This window comes from Aphelocoma coerulescens, chromosome 1A (assembly GCF_041296385.1).
Source record: "Aphelocoma coerulescens isolate FSJ_1873_10779 chromosome 1A, UR_Acoe_1.0, whole genome shotgun sequence".
In the NCBI taxonomy this organism is placed as follows: domain Eukaryota; kingdom Metazoa; phylum Chordata; class Aves; order Passeriformes; family Corvidae; genus Aphelocoma; species Aphelocoma coerulescens.
The window spans coordinates 51,947,625-51,966,094 of NC_091014.1; the positions used below are offsets into that span (position 1 = coordinate 51,947,625).

The following is an 18,470-nucleotide window of genomic DNA, read 5'->3' on the forward strand; positions in this document are numbered from 1 at the left end:
TAACAAATGTTAAATCACAGCTAGAATTCTTTGCATTCCTTGGCTTCAAACAAAGGAGTGCACAGTTACTATGAGATGGTAAACCTCTTTGAGTTGGTGATTCCTGTGATGCTTTACCCAGTCCAGCATGAATTTGTACAAGATCACCTTCCTCCTTTTAACACTCGCGCATTCCGGATCATAGGGCTTAGCGATGGAGAGAGGATCCCAACAGCCTTGTGCTTATCTGATGAGCTTTCCAGAGAAACTGCCCCGCGAAATGCTCCCCTCTTGTGACAACAAGCCTGAACAACCAAATGCAGCTACATTTGGGTGGTAAGCACCACTTTCATTTGGATTTTTTAGGGAGGTGTGTTCCAATAACTTCAAGGGATACTGTGTTTTAAATGTGTGGTTTCTTTCTTCTCTCCTTATGAAACTGGACCTGAACACAAGTTTTGAGTTTTTGGGGTTTGTTTTTGGTTTTGGGGTTTTTTTTGTTTTGGTTTTTTTGGTTTTTTTTTTTGTTTTTTTTTTTTTTTTTTTTTTTTGTTTTTTTTTTTGTTTTTTTTTTGTTTGTTTTTTGTTGTTTTGTTTTTTTGGTTTTTTTTGGTTTTTTTGTAATAATCTCAGGACCTGAAAGATTGTAGCATTTAGTGTGTCTTAAAAATGATGTACTGTACCAGCCATGGATTTTGTAAATACACCTGTCTCCCTTTTTTGTATTTTAATTTTTTAAAAGTGTGTAAGGCTCTTTGCCAGAGGAACTGGTGCCTGCTTTATCTCCATCCTGAACTGAAGCAGGAAAAGGAAGAAGCTGCTGCCTCAAAAGCCTGTGTCGGTTCCAAATGCATATATTGTTCTGGTCAGTTTAATGGCTGTTAGTCTTTTGTTAGTTGGGAAGCCGGTTAGTTCCCTGCACATTCCCAGTTGTGGCTAGCAGAGCCCTGTCAGGGAGGCTAATTTTAACTCTCTTCTGTGTGACTACTTGATGTTTTCACTCCTTCCAGGTACTCAGGTTTGCTATCCCTGAGCAGTCCAATGCTTTCAGAGGTCAGGACTATTGGCCCTCTGTGAGAATAACTGGAGAGCATTTCATTTTATCAGTGCTCTGATCCAAACACAGTCACAGGGTTCGTATCCTGCGAACCTTGCAGGTAACGCTGCCTTCACCTGTTCCGGAAGGGGCTTGCCCTTTTCTACTTTCCTGAAAGGAGCGCAAGCTTTTTTTGGCAGCAGACTTTGCTCTGGGATCCACCCTTGCCGGCAGACCCCTGTTCTGCAGTAGGAGCCTTACTCAATTCGGCGTAGCTGTTCCCTGTCCCTGACTGCGACAGGCTTTTTCATGAGTGTACTTTTCTTTTTTTTATGTGTCACGTGTCTGTGCTGTATTAAATAAAGAGGAATGTACATATTAGCCCTGTGTCTGTGATTTCTCACAAAAATAAAAATGGCAAAAGGCTTCACTTGAAGGGTTGGCCCGTCGGGTTTTGTCGGGTTTTTGTTTGGGGGTGGGGGCATCCTTCAGGCAGGGCAACCACCCGCGCAAGGGTAACACCGTACAAGGACCAGCGTTTTGAAACCGCCAAAGGCTCGGTGTGGAAGGAGCGTTTCCCTGTGTGCCTACCGCGCTGTTCCGCGGCGCCACCTCACAACGCCATGGAAGCACCGCGCTCCCGCCTGGCTCCGGCTCCCGGGGGGCCGCGCGGCAGCCGCGCGGGGCGGTGCTGCCCAATCACCGGCTTCCGACGCGCGCCATACAAGGAAAGGGGGCGGGACAGTAGATAAGTAGGCACACGGAAATCTCCCTCACGCGGCAGCCCCAGTGGCCTAATGGATAAGGCATTGGCCTCCTAAGCCAGGGATTGTGGGTTCGAGTCCCATCTGGGGTGGGTGCTTTTTTGCACTGGCGCCGCGCCGCCTGTCCGGACTCCCGTGAGCCCCGCCGGCTGCCTCGGGGCTGCGGCTCCTGGGCTCGTTGTGGGGCGTCCCCTTCTGGCTCGAGCGAGACCCGGAGCCCCTTTTAAACCCGAGGCCCCAGAAACCCGCGGGGACGGGCCCGCGGCCCAACTCGTTTTCCCGCCGTCTGATGCGCCTTTCGGACGCTCCCAGGGCTCCCGCTCCGTTACCACGGGCGGGCGGCGGGGCGGGGGGCCCAGGGCGAGGCGTGGGGCGGGCACGCCGCGGCCCCGCCGCTCGACCTCCGGCACTTGACCTGCGCCAATTGCAGTGGCGGGGGAGGGCGGCACAGAGGAGGAGGAGGCGATCGTTCACTCGGCGCTCGACTGCCCGCACTGCCGGGGCCCGGGGGCGAGGCCCGGCGGCGGCGCTCGCTTGGCGGGCGCGTCCGCGCGCGGGTCGGAAGATGGCGGCGCTGGGAGCCCCGCTGCGCACCCTGCGCGCGCTCCTGCGCGAGCTCCGCCACGCCGCCGGCCGCTCCTATCGCGACAGCCCCGCCTATCGCCACGTGGTCGCGGCCTTCCGCGCGCACCGGGTACCCCGCGGGTTTCCCTTACTCATCCCTGCCCGGGCAGCCCCCGGGGCTCGGCGAGGCCTCGGGGCCGCCCTGACCGCCGCTCCCCGCAGGTGACCAGCGAGAAGCTGTGCCGGGCCCAGCAGGAGCTGCACTTCCAGGCCGCCACCTACCTGTGCCTGCTTCGCAGCGTCCGGGAACACGAGGCCCTGCACCGCGAGTACCACGGCAAGGGCGAGCGCTCGCCCCAGGAGGTCGCCGGACTGGTGGGCTTCAGACTGCCTCAGCAGCCGGGAGGGAAGGGCTGAGACGGGACTGCTGTGTTCAATGTTTATTCCTCAATAAATATCCTAGAGCTACTGGAATAGGCTGAGTTCTCTAACAGGTGACTTTTGTCAGTTTCAGGTTATGGTGTGAAAGCCATAACTGGAAACCCCCTCTCCCTTTATCAGGCTTCCCAGACGCCCATCCCGTCCTTCTCAATGTGTGTTGTGACTGGCACCCTCCACGGGTTGAGAGGTTGGTTGTAGTGGAGAAACATGTCAGCCTGAACTCCTTGTCCAAGGGATTGGAGGGGTTCGTGGTTCCCCCACGTGATTCAAAAGCAGTAGGTGAGAGAATTTGTCTAGTGTTCACCGAAGCATTTTCCAGCTATATTCTGTGTGGAATTTCCTACTCTTCCAAGAACAAAGACCTCTTCTGTGGAGCATCTGTGGATTCTGGTGAGCACTGCAGTAGCACAAACCTCTTCCATCGTAAAGATTTTTTAGGGTTTTTCCATGGTGGTGAGCTAGCAGTAGCAATTCAGAGAGATGAATTCTTAATGAGTTACATGTTTCTCGGTGTCTCTGAGAAGTCGATTCTGCGACTGCCAGCTTCCTGTGCTGCCCTCATACACTGAATCTCAGAAAAGCTGAAGGGAGCTGACTACTGCCAGTCACATGAGGTACACAAATGGCACTGCGTTTTCTCGCTCATCTCAAATCTGAAACGGCGAGTTTCCTTTTATGAAAGAATGTCTTGAGTTGCTGCTGTTCTCAGAAGAGTGTTGAATTGTATGCAAGATATGTAAGAAATCTATAACAAGAATGGCTAAAAACGTGAGGTTTACCTGGGGAGGAGCTTGAAGCAACTCTAACAAAAGATTGTGTTTGTTGGGGTTTTTCTACTGTTGGGGAAAACAAAGTGTTCTGTCAGAAAAACATTGCAAATAGAATTAGTTCGTCTAAGTCTGCTTCTTCCTTCCCCTGTATATAGAACTTGGGGGTGGTTTAATCCCACAGTATAGTGCATAGGCACAACGGATCCTTAAAACTGGGGAGATCTTGGCTGCTTAGGTAAGGTAAGGAGATGTGAACTACAAGTTTTAGGGTTCTGTTGACCAAAATTCCAGTTTGCAAGTCTTAACAGTGTCTCACTAGCTAAACGGTGGTTTTTCTGAAAAGCGTTGGTGTAACAGGTGGGAGAGTACCAACCTATTCTCAGCTCAGTAGATCAAAGTGGTGCGATGTCACCACACCCTGAGAATGGCTGTGACATACGGGTTGGTTTGGGTTATTTAATGCAAACTGCTGCATTCTACAGTTCACTTTCCAGACAGACTAAAGGTTTGCTCCATCCAAAGTCCCACAGTCCAGAGTATATTGCTTGACAGAGGGAAATTAAAAAAAAAAAACACGTGATCATTTGGCCAGACATGGATGCTCTTTAAAGAGTAGAAGGAGATAAAGTGTGTATGCTGTGGGTATACATAGTAGCTAAAATTTCTCAATTTCCCCTAAGCGTAATAAGGTACTAAATAGAGTATTCTAACAAGTGTTGGGGTCTCTTCCATTTACTTCACTTTCAACCCAAAGTAATGACTAACAAAAGTAAATTTAGATTTTAAAGAAGCAGCAAAGCCAGGACATACTCTTAATTAGCTGAGGGGCACTGGGTAAAGAATCTTTCCTGAACGTGCTACAGAAGAGCATCTTCTCTGCAAGTCCTTCTGAAATACCGATAATTGGGGTGGGGGGGTTAATGTTAGGGGAGGCTTTGTGTTGCCTTTTTTCACTCCTATGGAGCTAACCTTGAACACGACAACGCCTGTGGACGATTAGAATTGATCTTTATGACGGATTTTGGGCACTAGATGGCAACACGATGGTTGACAAAGGGTGAGTCACAAAATGTAGGCGTTAGAATGGGTAAAATTCATGAAAACATTTTTTTTAAAATGGATCTTGGCGCCCTGTAAATTGAAGTATCAGCCGCACATGGCGGTAGCCTCAGTTTCAAGGGTGGTTCTCCAGCAGGCGGGGCATTACAGTAAATTTTCTCACCACGACTGCACCCGGCACTTGAGAGAAGCGCGGGCCATTGCAGTGGTGCTGCACACCAGTCCAAGAGGGAATTGGCTCCCGAAAGGAACCGTCCTTAAGCTCCGCTCCCGCGGCGGCCCGAGACCGCAACCCCGCCCGGGGCCGCCGCTGACCCGGATACCGTGACGTCACATTGGCCACGTGGGCCCTCCTGGCCAATCAGCGCGCCCCAAGGGCCCAGTCCGACGGTCCAATCAGGAGCCTCGCCGCGCGGTGCGTCACTGGCCGAGCAGCGCGGGCCGTGGCCAATAGGCGAGCGCCGAGGCCCATCCGCGCTGACGTCGAGGAGCGGACGAAGGGGCGCAGGGCGCGTGCGCGCGGGTTTCCGTTCCCGCCGGCGCGCGCGCGTGGCGGGCGCGGGAGGGAGCGGGAGGAGGGGAGCGTGTGGGGGCGCGAGGCGGCGGCACCCGGTCCGGCGCGAGGCGAGTTCCCCGCTCCGCTTCCCACCGGGAAAGCCAGGCGGGGGCAGCGCCTGCTCCCTCCCTCCCCCCGCGGCGGCGGGGGAGCGGCCCCGCCCGGGCCCGCCCGTGACGCGAGGGGCAGGGCCGAGCGCCCGCCGCGCCTCGGGCCTTGTAGGCCGCTGTCGGCGTGACTCGGCCGGGCTTCGCCGGGCCCCCCCGCGCTCAAGATGTCGGCGCAGGCCCAGATGCGCGCCATGCTGGACCAGCTCATGGGCACGTCCCGGGACGGTAAGTGCCCCCCGGCCGTGAAGGGGCGGGGGGAGGGGGCGGAGCCGCCGCAGCCCCGGAGGTCACGGCGGTACCGGGCGGGCCGGGCGGTGTTCGCCGTGATTGGCAGGTCCGGGACCCGTTCCCCGCACCCCCGCGGGGCGGGGCTACCGGGGTCGTCACCGGCGGGGTGGGGGGAGCCGAGCACCTCCTCCCCCGCGGAGCTGCCGGCGCCGGCCGCTGTCCGGGCGGCCCTGCTGGCGGCCCTGCTGCTATTGGAAATCCGCTCCTGGCGTGGTCCGCGGCGCACCGCCTTCCCGCGCGGTCAGCGCAGAGACACGAGCTTGCGAGATTCTCATCATCGGGGGGAGGACACAGCGAACCAAAAAATCCCCCCAAGCTAACAGCCCCTTTAGTAGAGCAGAGTGGGTTTTTGAGTTGTTACAGGTTTGTCTAAATTCTGGCCCAAACCATCGTGTCAGTCAGCAGGAGGGTATGTCTGTTGCTCTCTAAAAGGCAGTGTGGGGTTGAACCAAGTGGACAAACCCTTTTAAAAACAAGCCCTAAAGAGCCAAGTAAAAGCTTAACATCTGGAGGCAGTAATACCCGGAGGGAGATACTAGATGTACGGTCAGGTTTCAGATCGCTCTGCGATCACAAAATGAAGAATACTGCTGTGTAAAGCTGCTCGCAGTTTTTGTCGGGGTGCATGGCGATCAGCTTGAAACTTTGAACCGGCACTCGCCCATAAATCCAGGTAGTTGGGGAGCTGCTGGAAAAGAGCAGTTCCAGTTATGCTGTGCAGTCCTTAACTTACAAACAAGAGAATACTGCACCCGAGGGTAGGCAGCAATTAGAGATAATTTACATGTTCTGCATGTCGTGCTCAGTCTGTACTTACTCTTGCAGACGTGTTACGTTTGTTGAAGCTTTGTGTTGAATTAATGGTTACCTGTTTTCCCCATGCACCGAGTAGGATGTGAGAAGTGGGATAAACCTTGTCTGTCCTGATCATCTCTTGGTATTGGGCTAATGTAATATGACAGCTTTTTTTAGTATAATCTAAAATTTCGAATAAATGTAACTGGTTTACGCATACTCCTTGCATCGTGAATGCTTTCTGCTGAGTTCTGAATTACTGTTCTGCAAAGACTGTCTTCCAGAGTAAGGCTGTTTAGTGAGTTGTCATCATGCAAGATCTAATTTAGGGTGCCTTTGTCTTGCTCCAGAAGATTTTCCGATACTTCCTGTTGTGGCTGCTCATGTCTTAAGTGCTTGGCAAAGTAACATTGTGCTTACGAAACTCAAGTCTTAACCAGTGTTGGCACCTAGATCACTGTCTTAGTGCTACCCTAAGACTACATAGAAGGTTTAAAGGGGGTGGAGGAGCTGTTTCGATTTCTGAAGGTATTTTCTGTTGAATGGTGGGAGAAGGGTGTGATTTACTTGAGACAGCTGCCCAGAAATGTTAAGTGACTAAAATCTAAACCAGGAAAAGCTGTTTCAGACTATATTTTCTCTGACTTTGTAAGAAAGCAGTTATTGTATTGATAACTGTATTTCTCCTCCTCCCACTCACCCTGTAATTCCTAAACCACATGTGCTGAACTGTTCAGAAACTAACTGGCTAGAAAGGAAGCGTTTAAAAAAAATGGGTGGAATAGGGAAGGATAAGGAGAAAAGACTGTTTGTAAAACTGGCTTCCATTATTGGATTGATGATCTCAGTGTAACACCATTACAGTTTTAAAGAAAATAAAAAGTCCAGTGGAGCATTATTTAAACTGAATTGTACACAGGGATTGAAAATTAACCCTTTTTTGCAAAGCTGGTATTTAATAAATCCAAGGCTAGGCTCAAGGTCATTGAAATATTGCTAACCTTGAGAATAGTGGGGTTTGGGGTCATTAGGTTTTTTTATATTCCTATTAGCTTTGACAAATACTCTATTTCTGTTACGATGCAAATTGCAGCTTTTCTTTAGAGAGTGCCAGTTTTTTAATTTCTTGGTAGATCATAGCTCTAATTTCACCACTTGTCCCCATTGCCTTTGATTTTGCTCTGCCTGGCAATGCAGTAGAGTTTAAAACGCAATAGAGTTTCTGAAAAAATACTCTCGGGTGATGTTTTTGTTTTATATTGATCAAAATTACCAAAGTGCTCTTTAATTTTATACTTTACATAGTCTGGCAGGTTTTTTGTCTTGTTCAGGTGTTTTTGGTTTGTTTTTTTTTGTTTGTTTGGTTTTTTTTGGTTTTTTGTTTTTTTTTTGAGAAGCCTAAAATATGAAAGCTTAAAAATCTTACCTATTGTAGAAAAGGTAGATCTAACATTTAATCTCATTTAATCTCTTCAGTGGGAGTAGAAAAAACTCCGAGGTGAATTTAAAACCAGTGGCTGTCCCTGAATATATGTATGTAGGGGGTTTTTTGGTTTGGTTTTTTTCCCCTTTTAGATTATGGTATCATTTGTAGAAAATATGAACATGTTCTGAAAATTATTTTGAAAATTCTGCAATGAGATGCTCAAACGTGGTTTTAGGAGATGAGCTGTAGACTGTAATTTGTGGAACTATGTGCACGCTCATTATAGCTGGTGTCCCTAGGGCCAAAATGGAAAAGCCTGGAAGATGTAGTTGTTAAGGGTTTTTATGGATTTGCTGTTAAGTTCCGAGAATGCCTAGAAAGCACAGTTCCGTATTGGTCACAGTGATTCAGAAAATACCCACTAAGCTGTACGAATATTCATGAAAAATAAACTGTGTTAGAGAGGAGTCTCCTCATGTCAAACAGGGCTGCCCAACATATGGCCATGTAGAAATGGGTGTGCTGCTCCAGGCATGCCCCTGGCTGCACCCTTTCCCAGAGGGCCCTGTGCTTGTGGGCAGGGAGAAGTGAGAGCTTCCGGGCTTCTTTGGCAGCCTGCTTCCTCCCCTGGCTGAGTTTTGGCAGCAGCATAGATGCACTTGCAGTCACATGGCATTGCTGGCTGGTACCTGCCAGGATGTGGGGCTTGGGCAGCCTCTTGGCAGCTGCCGGGCCCAGTGCCCCCTGCTCCGTGCCCGCCTTTGCTTGCGTGACACATCCCTGACAGAGAGTGAAACTGAAGGGACCTGGCAGGTGCTTCGGAGGAGCTGCCAGTGAATCGCAGTTCTCAGAATAGATCTGGGTTATCTAAAAAACAATTGTGTTGGTGATGTCAATACAATTAAACGTGTGAATGGCAGGAATGGTTCTTTTATACATCTGGACAAAGCATTTATTAATTATTTATTAATTATTATTTAGAAGCAAGTAAGTTTTTAAAAATACATTGCATATTACATAGGTTAAACTTCTCTTGCATACTTCTCTGGACAAGTGGAAAACTGAATTGGATGTGGACTGTGCCAAAATCAAAAATATATTAAAAGTGCCACTGATTTTGATGCTAGTAAAAAGCTGGGCTTATTTAATATAGTCATGACTGCAGGCTGAAAAAAATCTTCTCTAAATGGCATTTCAAGTACTGATAACCTGCCATACCAAGAGAGGATTTAAATATAAATTACTGGATATATAGTATAGATTTTCCAAATATTGAGAAATAACTAGTGCTGAAAACCAGATATTAACCTTATGTACTTATATATGAATGGTTTTTTTGTTGTTTGCTTGGGTTTTTTTACTGTTAACACTTCACCTTAAGGAGTTTTTATTCCATATGTTGATAGTTAAAAGGTTAGTTCATGGTTGTTGTTGACCGGAGCTGCAGGAACTTGTCATTTAGGAGTATTAGGACCAAGCACATAGAGAAGTATGACTTTATTTTTTAAAGTACTGTTTTTCAACTGTAAAATTGAGTAGACTTTTTTTTAATAGTATGCATAAAAACCCTGCTTTTGCCATCCCTGTTCTCTAGAAAACGGGAGTGAGCCTTACAGATAATATCATAATTATAAATTGAGTCATTTACAAATTGACTGAAATGTTAACAATTGATACTAGTAACCCCAGGATTGTTTTTTTTCCCCCAGAATATAGTTGAAATGGGCAAAGGTTGACAAGTTCTCTGTAGAAGAACTGATGGGAAAGATCCCATTTTTATCTTGAACCAGCTTATCTTGCCTAAGTGTTCCATTTTCCGCCAGGTCAGTTACGTGCTCTTGCCTTGCTGCAGGAGTGAGTGCTGGAGTCAGCCTGAGGAATTGGTTGGAAGCAGAGGGTGAAGCAGGATCATTACTTGTGACAGTAGTGCAGACACAACAGATCCTAACGGCTCTGGTGCCACACAGCGTCTTGAAACTGCTAAGACTTGACTGTTGCAAAGAAATGTGGTGGTGGTTTGGGTTTTTAAAATAATCGCTACCACTTCAAAATTAGACTGCAGTCTAGAAGTACAAAAATCAAGCAAAGTTAATTAGATTCTCTTAAGAGACAGGTGAATTTGTGCATGCTTCTGAGACTTACATTCGGTCATGGAAAGGTTCTCCCAAGCATCCTAACAAACAACTGTGCTGTGTGACTAGCAGAAAAATCTGTGGAGCCTTTAGACAGAACCTGTATGTATGAAGTGCCAGTCAGCAGCTCTTTTTGCTTCACCTGCTAGCTTTTTGAGGTGAGGTGCTGTGTGTGAAGTCTTTAACTCAGTTCTTTAGCTGTTACTAGCAAACACACTTTTCTTCTTGTGGATCATCTTGTTCTGGCTTTGAAGCTTATGATACCCTTTTTGCATCGGTTCATGTTGTAACTGTTTTTTCTGGGTTACGCTTCAGTTATCCCTAGCAGTGGTTAGTAATGTGTGACTTTTCTGTCCTCATTGTTTGGGAGGAATTGAAGTGACACTCCTGTGCTTATTTTAATCATCCTGTGTTTGGTGGTACATTTTATATGGAACAGAGCTGCAATCTAGAACCTCTAACCCATTTTTAAATTTCTTTGTTTTAGTATGGGATTATTGAAGAATTTCTGTGTACTTAACAATGGGTGGAGGGTTGATGTTGGTATTTGCAGGGTAGGTAGATTTTGGTTTCCACTTTGCCTTACACTTGGAGATAGAAGGTGGTATATGTGTTTAAACTTTGATAGATTGTTGTTGAGAGAGCTCTGCTTTCAAATACAGATCAGCAATAAAGGCAGAGAATTTCTGCAAAACCTCCCCAAGATGTTGACTTGAAATCGGCTCAGAAATCTGAAAGTAGTCACAGCACATGAACTTCATGAAAATGTGCTTTATTTGTCAGTCAGGAGTGATCAGGAGGTTTTAAGAGCAATGACTGTGTTTTGTGAATTGTCTGTATTTTATGGCTTTGTTAGGAAGTTCTGATCGTTTAGACCTTAAAAATGATGGGAACAGTGAAGGACTTGCAGAATTATTCTCTACTTGGGACGCTGTCCAAAATGACATTTATGAAGAAGCAAATGGGCATATTCATACCTCAAGGAAAAACATTTCTGTATTTGTTCCACTTGTAATGCATTAGCTAAAGGATGGTTTCATTACATTCTGCACTCATGAGTGTTACTTCAGTCGTGGTGTAAAACAGAAGCAGTCCTGCTTAGAAATAAGTATTATCCTAAAAATGTTAGGATCAGGACGTGTCCAATAGTGACAAGAGTATCAGAATTAGTTGCCCGTTCACTTTGCAGCAATGCCTGCATAAGCCTCAGTTAAATAATAATGTTGGATGCTGGTTATACAGGGCTTGCTTTGCCGGTGGAATTTGATACAGTTTTTAAACACATACTCCACCCAGTTAGTAGCTCTTCTTGAATAAAGCTTTCAGAGTCCCTTGCCAACATGTTGGGACTCATGCTTCAAAAATTTGGGTGGAAAGTTAACTATTTTTTGTTGATGTATCTTAATTCAGGAAGTCAGCAGCGTGAAAATGAAAATGTTTGTTTCCTTTGCATGGATTGCACCACTGGTTTATGATGAGAGGTTACAGTTGGATTATAAAGGGTAGTTCTCATCAGTGCATTGGGATTGTTGACAGTAGTGTATTAGGATACATCAGAATAGTAAGAGATGCTGGATCAAAGAAGTCATTGTTTAAGCATGTTACAATGCTGAGGATTGTTGATGCATAAGTGTTAGTTCTGCTGGTTTGTGATTAAAATGTACTGAACAGGAATGACATTGTGGAGGCTTGTTAATAGATTAGACTTGGGAGTTCAAAGTGAATTGTGTAGTACAAGTGCACGTTGTGATCTTAACCTCTGGATGTTCCTTAATCAGCAATATGCACTGGTCTTGAATATTGATGTTGATTTTGTAGTCAGTATGTTTTATACAAAATAGAAAAGTTCCTTTAGACAGTTTACATTACTGCCATAATCTCTTGAATATTTGTGTCTCTTGTGTTCAGTTTCCTTATGCTTGTAAAGGTTATGAAATGTGCAAGTGTAGAAATTTCCTCGATGTTTTGCTTTTTTTCTTGAATGGTTTCAGTTCTGTTGCAGTTCTCCATTCACCTGGAAAGTAATCTCTTAGAGAAATGTGGTTTGGGACAGGTACTTTAAGAAAAGCTAAAACTGATACTTCTTGAGAGAAAATGAATACATATTTTCTCCATGTAAATTTTATCAACCATATGATTCTTGTTTTAGTGGAAAACTATTTGGAAACGCAGGGATGGCTTACAGTAATAGATGTTGACTCCTGTAATGCCGTGGTAAATTAATTTCTTTAATGAGCATGAGTGTTGAAGATCAAGTAGTTGAATATTCTGCTATTCTTCAGAGGCAGGGTTAAATAAACTGCTATTTTGAGCTAATTTAATTATTTACCTATTAAAATAGAATTTGTAATAAGGTCTGAAGTATCAGTGATAGTGTTCTCTTTATAAATGTTTAAGAGTACTTCTAAAACTTAGATGACTGCAGCTGCTTGGGTCCTTGGTGCATTACTTTCTTATTACAGAATATATAAAGCCTTTTTTTGATACTCATTATTTAAATTTAGTACTCACTTGTTTGTTTGACCATACAAAGAAGGTATCAACTTCCGTACCATTTGACAAGGAGAAGTAGCATCTTGGTTACCTGCTGAACTGCAAAAGTCCTTGGCTTAAGAACACATCTGTTTGTGTTGGTTTAGTTCTTAGAAGACATCTGCATAAATCTCCTTTGCTGTAGGTGGAATGTCAGGTGCATAGTGGATCCATAGATTTTATTCTGCCCTCCCCCCAGCAACCCATGTAGATCCCAGGCCATCACCCAATCTGGATGATTCATTTGTAGGTCAGCAGCAGAACAAATCTTCTGTCTTTGTCAAAAAGTGTGCACTGTTTAGGAATATTGGAGCTCACTAAATTCATGGAGAAATAAAAGCATTTTCTTCTGAGGCTATCAGACTTGCAAATGAGCTGCCAGAGGGACACAGAACTCAATCACTGTTAGAATGTGGTATATGACACCTTTTCTTTTTGGTAAACTTTTCCTTCTGAAACAGCATAGATTAAAAATAAATGCAAATGTATGAAATTGCTTTTTGTCGAAAAGAAAAGGTAAATACCCCAGTCTTGTTTGTAAGGGTTTTTAAAATGCTTGAATAAAGGAAAAGTGCAGAAAGAATAAGGGTTTAAAATACAAATGTGTAAAGTATTCTTGAGGCTGTTGTTGATCAGTTTCTGCCACCTTCCCCCCCCCCCCCCCCCATGTGGTGTTACCTCAGGTTGGTAATTATGATTATCATGCTCGTCACTTTGATGAAAAAACACTGTATTTCAGCTGTAGTGTCAGTATCTAGTTGTATTAGAGATGTGAAAAAAGCTGTTGTGAGGTAATGTCTGTGAAAATACTATTTGCCAACTTTACCTAAGGAACCTGAGTCTTTGAGCAATTTTCTGGTTTTGATAACTCCTTGACTCCTGATAGGTTAGTGCTATTAGGCCATCAGCTGTGGGGTTTTTTTTTAAATACTTTTCTTTATTTGGTTGATGTGTCTTTATATAGAAGAATCTTTACAGTCAACATGTATTTCTAGATGCTGTGTTAAAATTGCTGGCAGAGTCTATTATTCTATACAAACTGAACAATCTGGCCCCTTGTTTTATTTATAAAGGTTCAATGTATCTTTGCCTGCCTACATCAATCTGCAAGGGAGTGTCAGAAAGGCCCCGCATTCGCCGAGCCGTGAGTTATCAATAACTTTTCAGATGTGTTAATGAATGTGGAACAAGCGCAGTTATGTGTTTAAAAAAATAAAGATCCACCTCCTAAAAAGAAAAAAAAAAAAGAAAAAAAAGAAGAGCAAAACTCTTTACTGCAGTAGCAGGCATGATTATAAAGGGATTACTCTAAATTTTTAGTAGTGTAAGTATAACTAAGCAGTAAGGTTGCCCTATAGAAAACCTATTGTTGAACTGCTTTGAAGCTCTTTGGTGTGTGGGTTACAGGTTTTAACTGTTGTATCCTGCAGGCAAATTAAGCATGTGTTGTTTATGGAAACTTTTGTTTACTTAAGAATCTGAAACATGGCCCATCTGAAAATGTTATATATTAGCATCCTATACATAGAACGGATATTTAAAAATCTGATTACATAGTAGTAAGAAAGGCTTGACTAAAAAGATACGGGTTTTTTATTCCTCTCTGTTGTCGTTAACCTCTGTAATGAATATGGCTTCTTGAATTGTTTAATAGATTCAAATCTAGAAATTTAGAGTTTTAAATCATGAAGCCATAAAAAAAATTTACTAACTGTGAAATGTATCTACACTCTTTAAAATATTTGATGAAATGGAAGAGGCTGCTATCTTGAGTTCACTGTATTTCATTTTTTTTTCCCAGCAGCCCTTCTTGCTTCAGTAATTCACCAGTAGGTTTTCAATGATAAGAGATTGTATCAAATTATGTTAAAAAAAAAAAAAAGGCTGCATCCTTAGAGAGATTAAGGTGTTTTATCATGCCTGTGTCTTAACAAGAAGAGAGCCATTGCAGTGATCTCTCTTCTGAATTTCAAATAGTGACAATTATGTTGTGACTCAAAGTGAAACATGTTCAGCCCTCATCCCCAGAGTACCAGCTGGTTATTTTGTTCTGAAGACTTCAGGTCTTGCTCCAAGAAGGGGTTATTTAACCTTGCAATTGGACCTCAGTGTCTGGGCAGGTTGATGCTTCTGCTGATGCAGGAGCTGCAACCTGCCACAATGAAGATAATAATTAAGATGTTCCAGTCCAACAAACAGCATGTAGAAGAGAAAAGAGAAAAGGTTTATCATGTGGAGATACGCAAACACCTCTAAAATATTTTGCATATAGGCTATGCCCTTGTGTTTGACTGATCTTTTTTTTCAGGTTTGTTTTTCATTCTTCTGCCAACTCTTTATGCTACCCATCAGATTTTAAAGGGTGCATTGCATCCAAGAGCAAAGTCATAAAATGAGTATCAGGTGGGATTTGGTGAAGACTCAATGTATATCATTTTGTGTTTATGAGGCTGCTTTTATATGCTAATCCTTGCATAGAAATACATCACTATTTCATGCAAAGTCTGAACAGAGCATTATAAAGCTCATTTAACAAATGCTATTGTATCAAAGTGTTTTTGAGCTAATACTGACTTTCTGGTTTCAAGCACTTTTCCTGCTGCATTTTTGAAGGGGAAGTGTGAGAGGATTTTTAAATAGCATTATAGAGCATTAAAACACACATTTGTGGTTTTGGTGTTACTTGGCAAAGAAGCATAGAGTGTTTTAAGTTCTAGTTTCCGTAGACCTTCACTATGTGACAGGGCACTGTTAACGCTTTGCATGTAACCTGCAGAATGTGTCTTGACTGCCTCAGATTTCTGACCTGGAATGTGCTGATTTCTGTACTGCAGGTGACACGACCCGTCAGAGAATCAAATTCAGTGATGACAGAGTGTGCAAGAGCCACCTTCTCAACTGCTGCCCTCATGATGTGCTGTCTGGAACTGTATGTAGCTAAATCTCATGTTTTATTTAGATAAGAGTGGAGAAATTGAATTGTATTTGTTCTTTGTAGTATCTCCTTTAATTTCATGGTTTTCAGTGACTATCTAACACTCTCTGGTAGTTCAGAGGAACTTTCATAGACGACTAATTTATGGGTTCTAAAGTTAATTTTTAGAATTCTTCTGTTCTATATGCTAATTATTACTTAAATCTTATTGTTTACTATAACATGAAAAGCCAAATAATGCTACTTACATGAATTGCACTATAGCAAAGTGGCCTTAAAGTGGTATAGTTGCAAGAAATAGAAGGAAATAAAATGTATTGTATGCATAAGTTATGAAGTTACTTTCTTAAAAATTTATGTTGTAGGGGGAAAGTATTCCACGGATATATTTGTATAGAGGAGTATAGAGATTTTTCTTTCTTCAGAAATATTTTAATGAAAATAATTGAAAGTTCAAATAATTACATTTCTAAAAGTTGAGATAAGTTTAATATCATAGTTGACACTTACTGTACAATATCCAGTTACTGTGCCATTGTCATAAATTCTAAAGCAATTTTTAAATCTCCATTTATGACATATTAGTAACTTGTTTGACTTGGACTTTTGTGTACTCTGTAGTAGAAATTCCACTACCTGAGCATAGGAAACAAGGGGTTTTGACACATGCCAATAGCTTTGTCGGTGTGCTTGTACTTTGCCTTGTAGTCCATGTTTAAGGTAGCTTATTTTTTATGAAAGGCAGGTAAGTAATGTTTCATTGATTATTTAACTGAATGTTTGATGATGTTAGAATAATTAATAGTAGAGAGACGGAGTATGATGATAGAAGGGAGTCCCACATGCCTACTGTTCTTAATGCTGCTAGGGTAGCTTTTTTCACTTATGTTGGCACTACCCTTTGGCACTGGGGAAAATGAGTACTGGGAAATGTGTCTGAAGGATTATTTGAAGTGGTATTGTGTATCAATGTGTATATAGTTTTATTTTGAACTAGTTTGTGCATTACTGTCCAAAAAAAAATGGGGGAAAAGGGAGAACAATGTGTTTCTTTTCACCCATCTGTTGTGTTGGGTGGTGTTTTGGTTGTGTAGTGAGCAAAATAACTCCTGCTTGGGGGAGATTTGGGACGTACCAGTATGCTATAAAAACATACAAAGGCATTGGTCATAATCCACAAGAAGAGACTTGTCAAAGATTCGTTTGACAGCTTTTCATTGTGGTCCAATTTCTGTAAGCAAAGATTTCTAGAACAGCTGCAAGGAAGAAATGTTTATCTGTAGAACTATGAAAGTCATAGGTGTCGTGCAGTAGCGCCTCTTACATTGCAGGTCAGTCGTGTAGGCTGGGGCAGCTGGCACAGTTTAAATCCTCACTGGAAGTTCTCATCAGCCTCATACCAGATTCTGCTGCGGCTCCTGGAATACTAAACAAAACTGCTTCTTTAGAGGATATTAATCTTTTCCTTCCTCGTGCTATTAGTCATCCTGCCAGAAAATGTGTTCGACAATGTAAATCTGGGTCCAGAAAAACAATGACTGGTTTAATCCTTTTAGTGGGAGTAGTAGAAAGGGGACTCAAAAGAGACAGGCTTTACCTGGAGCTTGTGATGTTCTGCTGTTTACCTGGTCATAGATCTGCAGGAATGGACCTTCTCTCTTAACAGCAGTTTTTAAAAGGGCAAGAAACATGGAGTCTTACTGAACAGTTTGTCACTGACTTAGAAAATAACTGTGAAGTTTTCTCCAGAGTTTTGATAGGAAGATTTTGATGCATCTTCACATTCAAGAGCTATAGGTAACAAAAGTTGAGTGAGTTTTTTTTAATTCAAGTTCCTGAATGCTCCTGAAAGAGTAGTTTCTCTGGGGATAATTTATGAGGTTAAGTCTCTACATTGACTAGATTATCAGTAAAATACTGGACGTGAATTGCCATTTTTTTGTGTGTCACAAGATGATCTGCAATTTCTAGGTGCTGCACATTACTGTTCCTGTTTGCAAAATGGAGACTTCTGTATCTTTCTAGTCCACCCACTCTTTCAAAAGCAGTCAAGGAGGACATTCACAGATAACACAAGACAAACAAAGTGACTCATATGAGTAGGCCCTGTTATTTTAGTGTGTTCTTTTCCCTTAATGGCCAAATTCCCAAAACTCTGCAAAGGCTTTGATTTCCCTTAACAATAAAAAGCCATGTTCCTCAGGATGCAGTATGTATTGGTAAAGGTAGTGCATGTATACTTTTTGATTAGGGATTTTAGTTATGGATATGTTTTTGTGCTACTAAGTTTCTGGGTTTGTAGACTTGGCAATTTCAAGTCACCCAGTCAGAAGTGTCTCTGCCTGGTGGAGGTGATGTTGTGTTGCATTCTGGGAGGAGATAGGTAGAGTATTAGTTTGGATTTTTTGTGGCCTTCTTCTAAGGGCAGTGGGAATAATGGGCTATGTGGAAACCATATATAGAATACTGAGTCTCAACAGCAAAAATGCAAACAAAGATAAAACTGTTAGCATCCTCTTTCAGTTTTATTAAATTCCAAATCTATAGTGCTCTGTGATTATCTTTTTATGTGAAATGTGTTCTGAAGTTCTGAAATGAAGTTTGTGTGAGGCACATAGTAAACTAATTGGTAAGATCACAGAAGTTGTATTCAAGGTTGTAGGACAGTGTGTGTTTAGAACTTGCTTTTGACAATGCCTCTCACCAAAGCTATTTTTATTTTTAACTATCACTTTTTCATGTTTTGGTGCTCTGCTTTTTCATAATGATCACTTGGACACCAGTTCACACACATAAGTCAGTGGTTTAAGAGTTTGCTCATTCATTTTGAGCTGAAAATTTTATAATGAGAAATTAGTAAGTCTTTGTAAACCCTGGCTCATGAGACACTGAATAATTTGCCTACTTAAAGCTAGCTTCTTTTTCTTTTTTTTTTTTTTGGTGCCATACAGGGTTAACACTGTTAATTTTACCCTTAATCCTTGCTGATGATAAGACTTACGGGGTTTTTGGTTGTTTTGGTTTGGGGTGAGTTTTTGGTTGTGAGTGGTTTTTTTCTTTACAAAAATGTTTGTTGATCCTTA

At 43.1% G+C, this 18,470-nt stretch overlaps 2 protein-coding genes and 1 non-coding gene across 9 annotated transcripts in view; all 3 read left to right on the forward strand.

Annotated features, from left to right (window-relative positions):
• Nucleotides 1–1,396, forward strand: part of UBN2 (ubinuclein 2) — a 52,332-nt gene extending 50,936 nt beyond the window's left edge. Inside the window, exons 18-19 of one of the 3 annotated variants that reach the window (XR_011147806.1) lie at nucleotides 185–844; nucleotides 990–1,396. The gene's annotated coding sequence lies outside the window, so the exon portion shown is untranslated. Of the gene's footprint in view, nucleotides 1–184 lie in introns of all 3 variants that reach the window. The other 2 variants (XR_011147803.1, XR_011147796.1) reach the window with 2 other exon arrangements.
• A 402-nt stretch (nucleotides 1,397–1,798) lies between these two features.
• Nucleotides 1,799–1,871, forward strand: TRNAR-CCU (transfer RNA arginine (anticodon CCU)). The gene has a single exon. It is a non-coding gene; the product is annotated as a tRNA-Arg (tRNA).
• A 351-nt stretch (nucleotides 1,872–2,222) lies between these two features.
• The window catches only part of LOC138103712 (putative RNA-binding protein Luc7-like 2), a 32,425-nt gene continuing 16,177 nt past the window's right edge, over nucleotides 2,223–18,470 (forward strand). Inside the window, exons 1-3 of one of the 5 annotated variants that reach the window (XM_069002249.1) lie at nucleotides 2,223–2,473; nucleotides 2,566–2,686; nucleotides 15,287–15,381. In XM_069002249.1, coding sequence (XP_068858350.1) covers nucleotides 2,345–2,473; nucleotides 2,566–2,686; nucleotides 15,287–15,381 — 345 coding nt within the window. In that variant the 5' untranslated portion in view covers nucleotides 2,223–2,344. Of the gene's footprint in view, nucleotides 2,474–2,565; nucleotides 2,687–5,146; nucleotides 5,505–13,525; nucleotides 13,597–14,760; nucleotides 14,856–15,286; nucleotides 15,382–18,470 lie in introns of those variants that run through there. The other 4 variants (XM_069002238.1, XM_069002232.1, XM_069002217.1 and 1 more) reach the window with 4 other exon arrangements.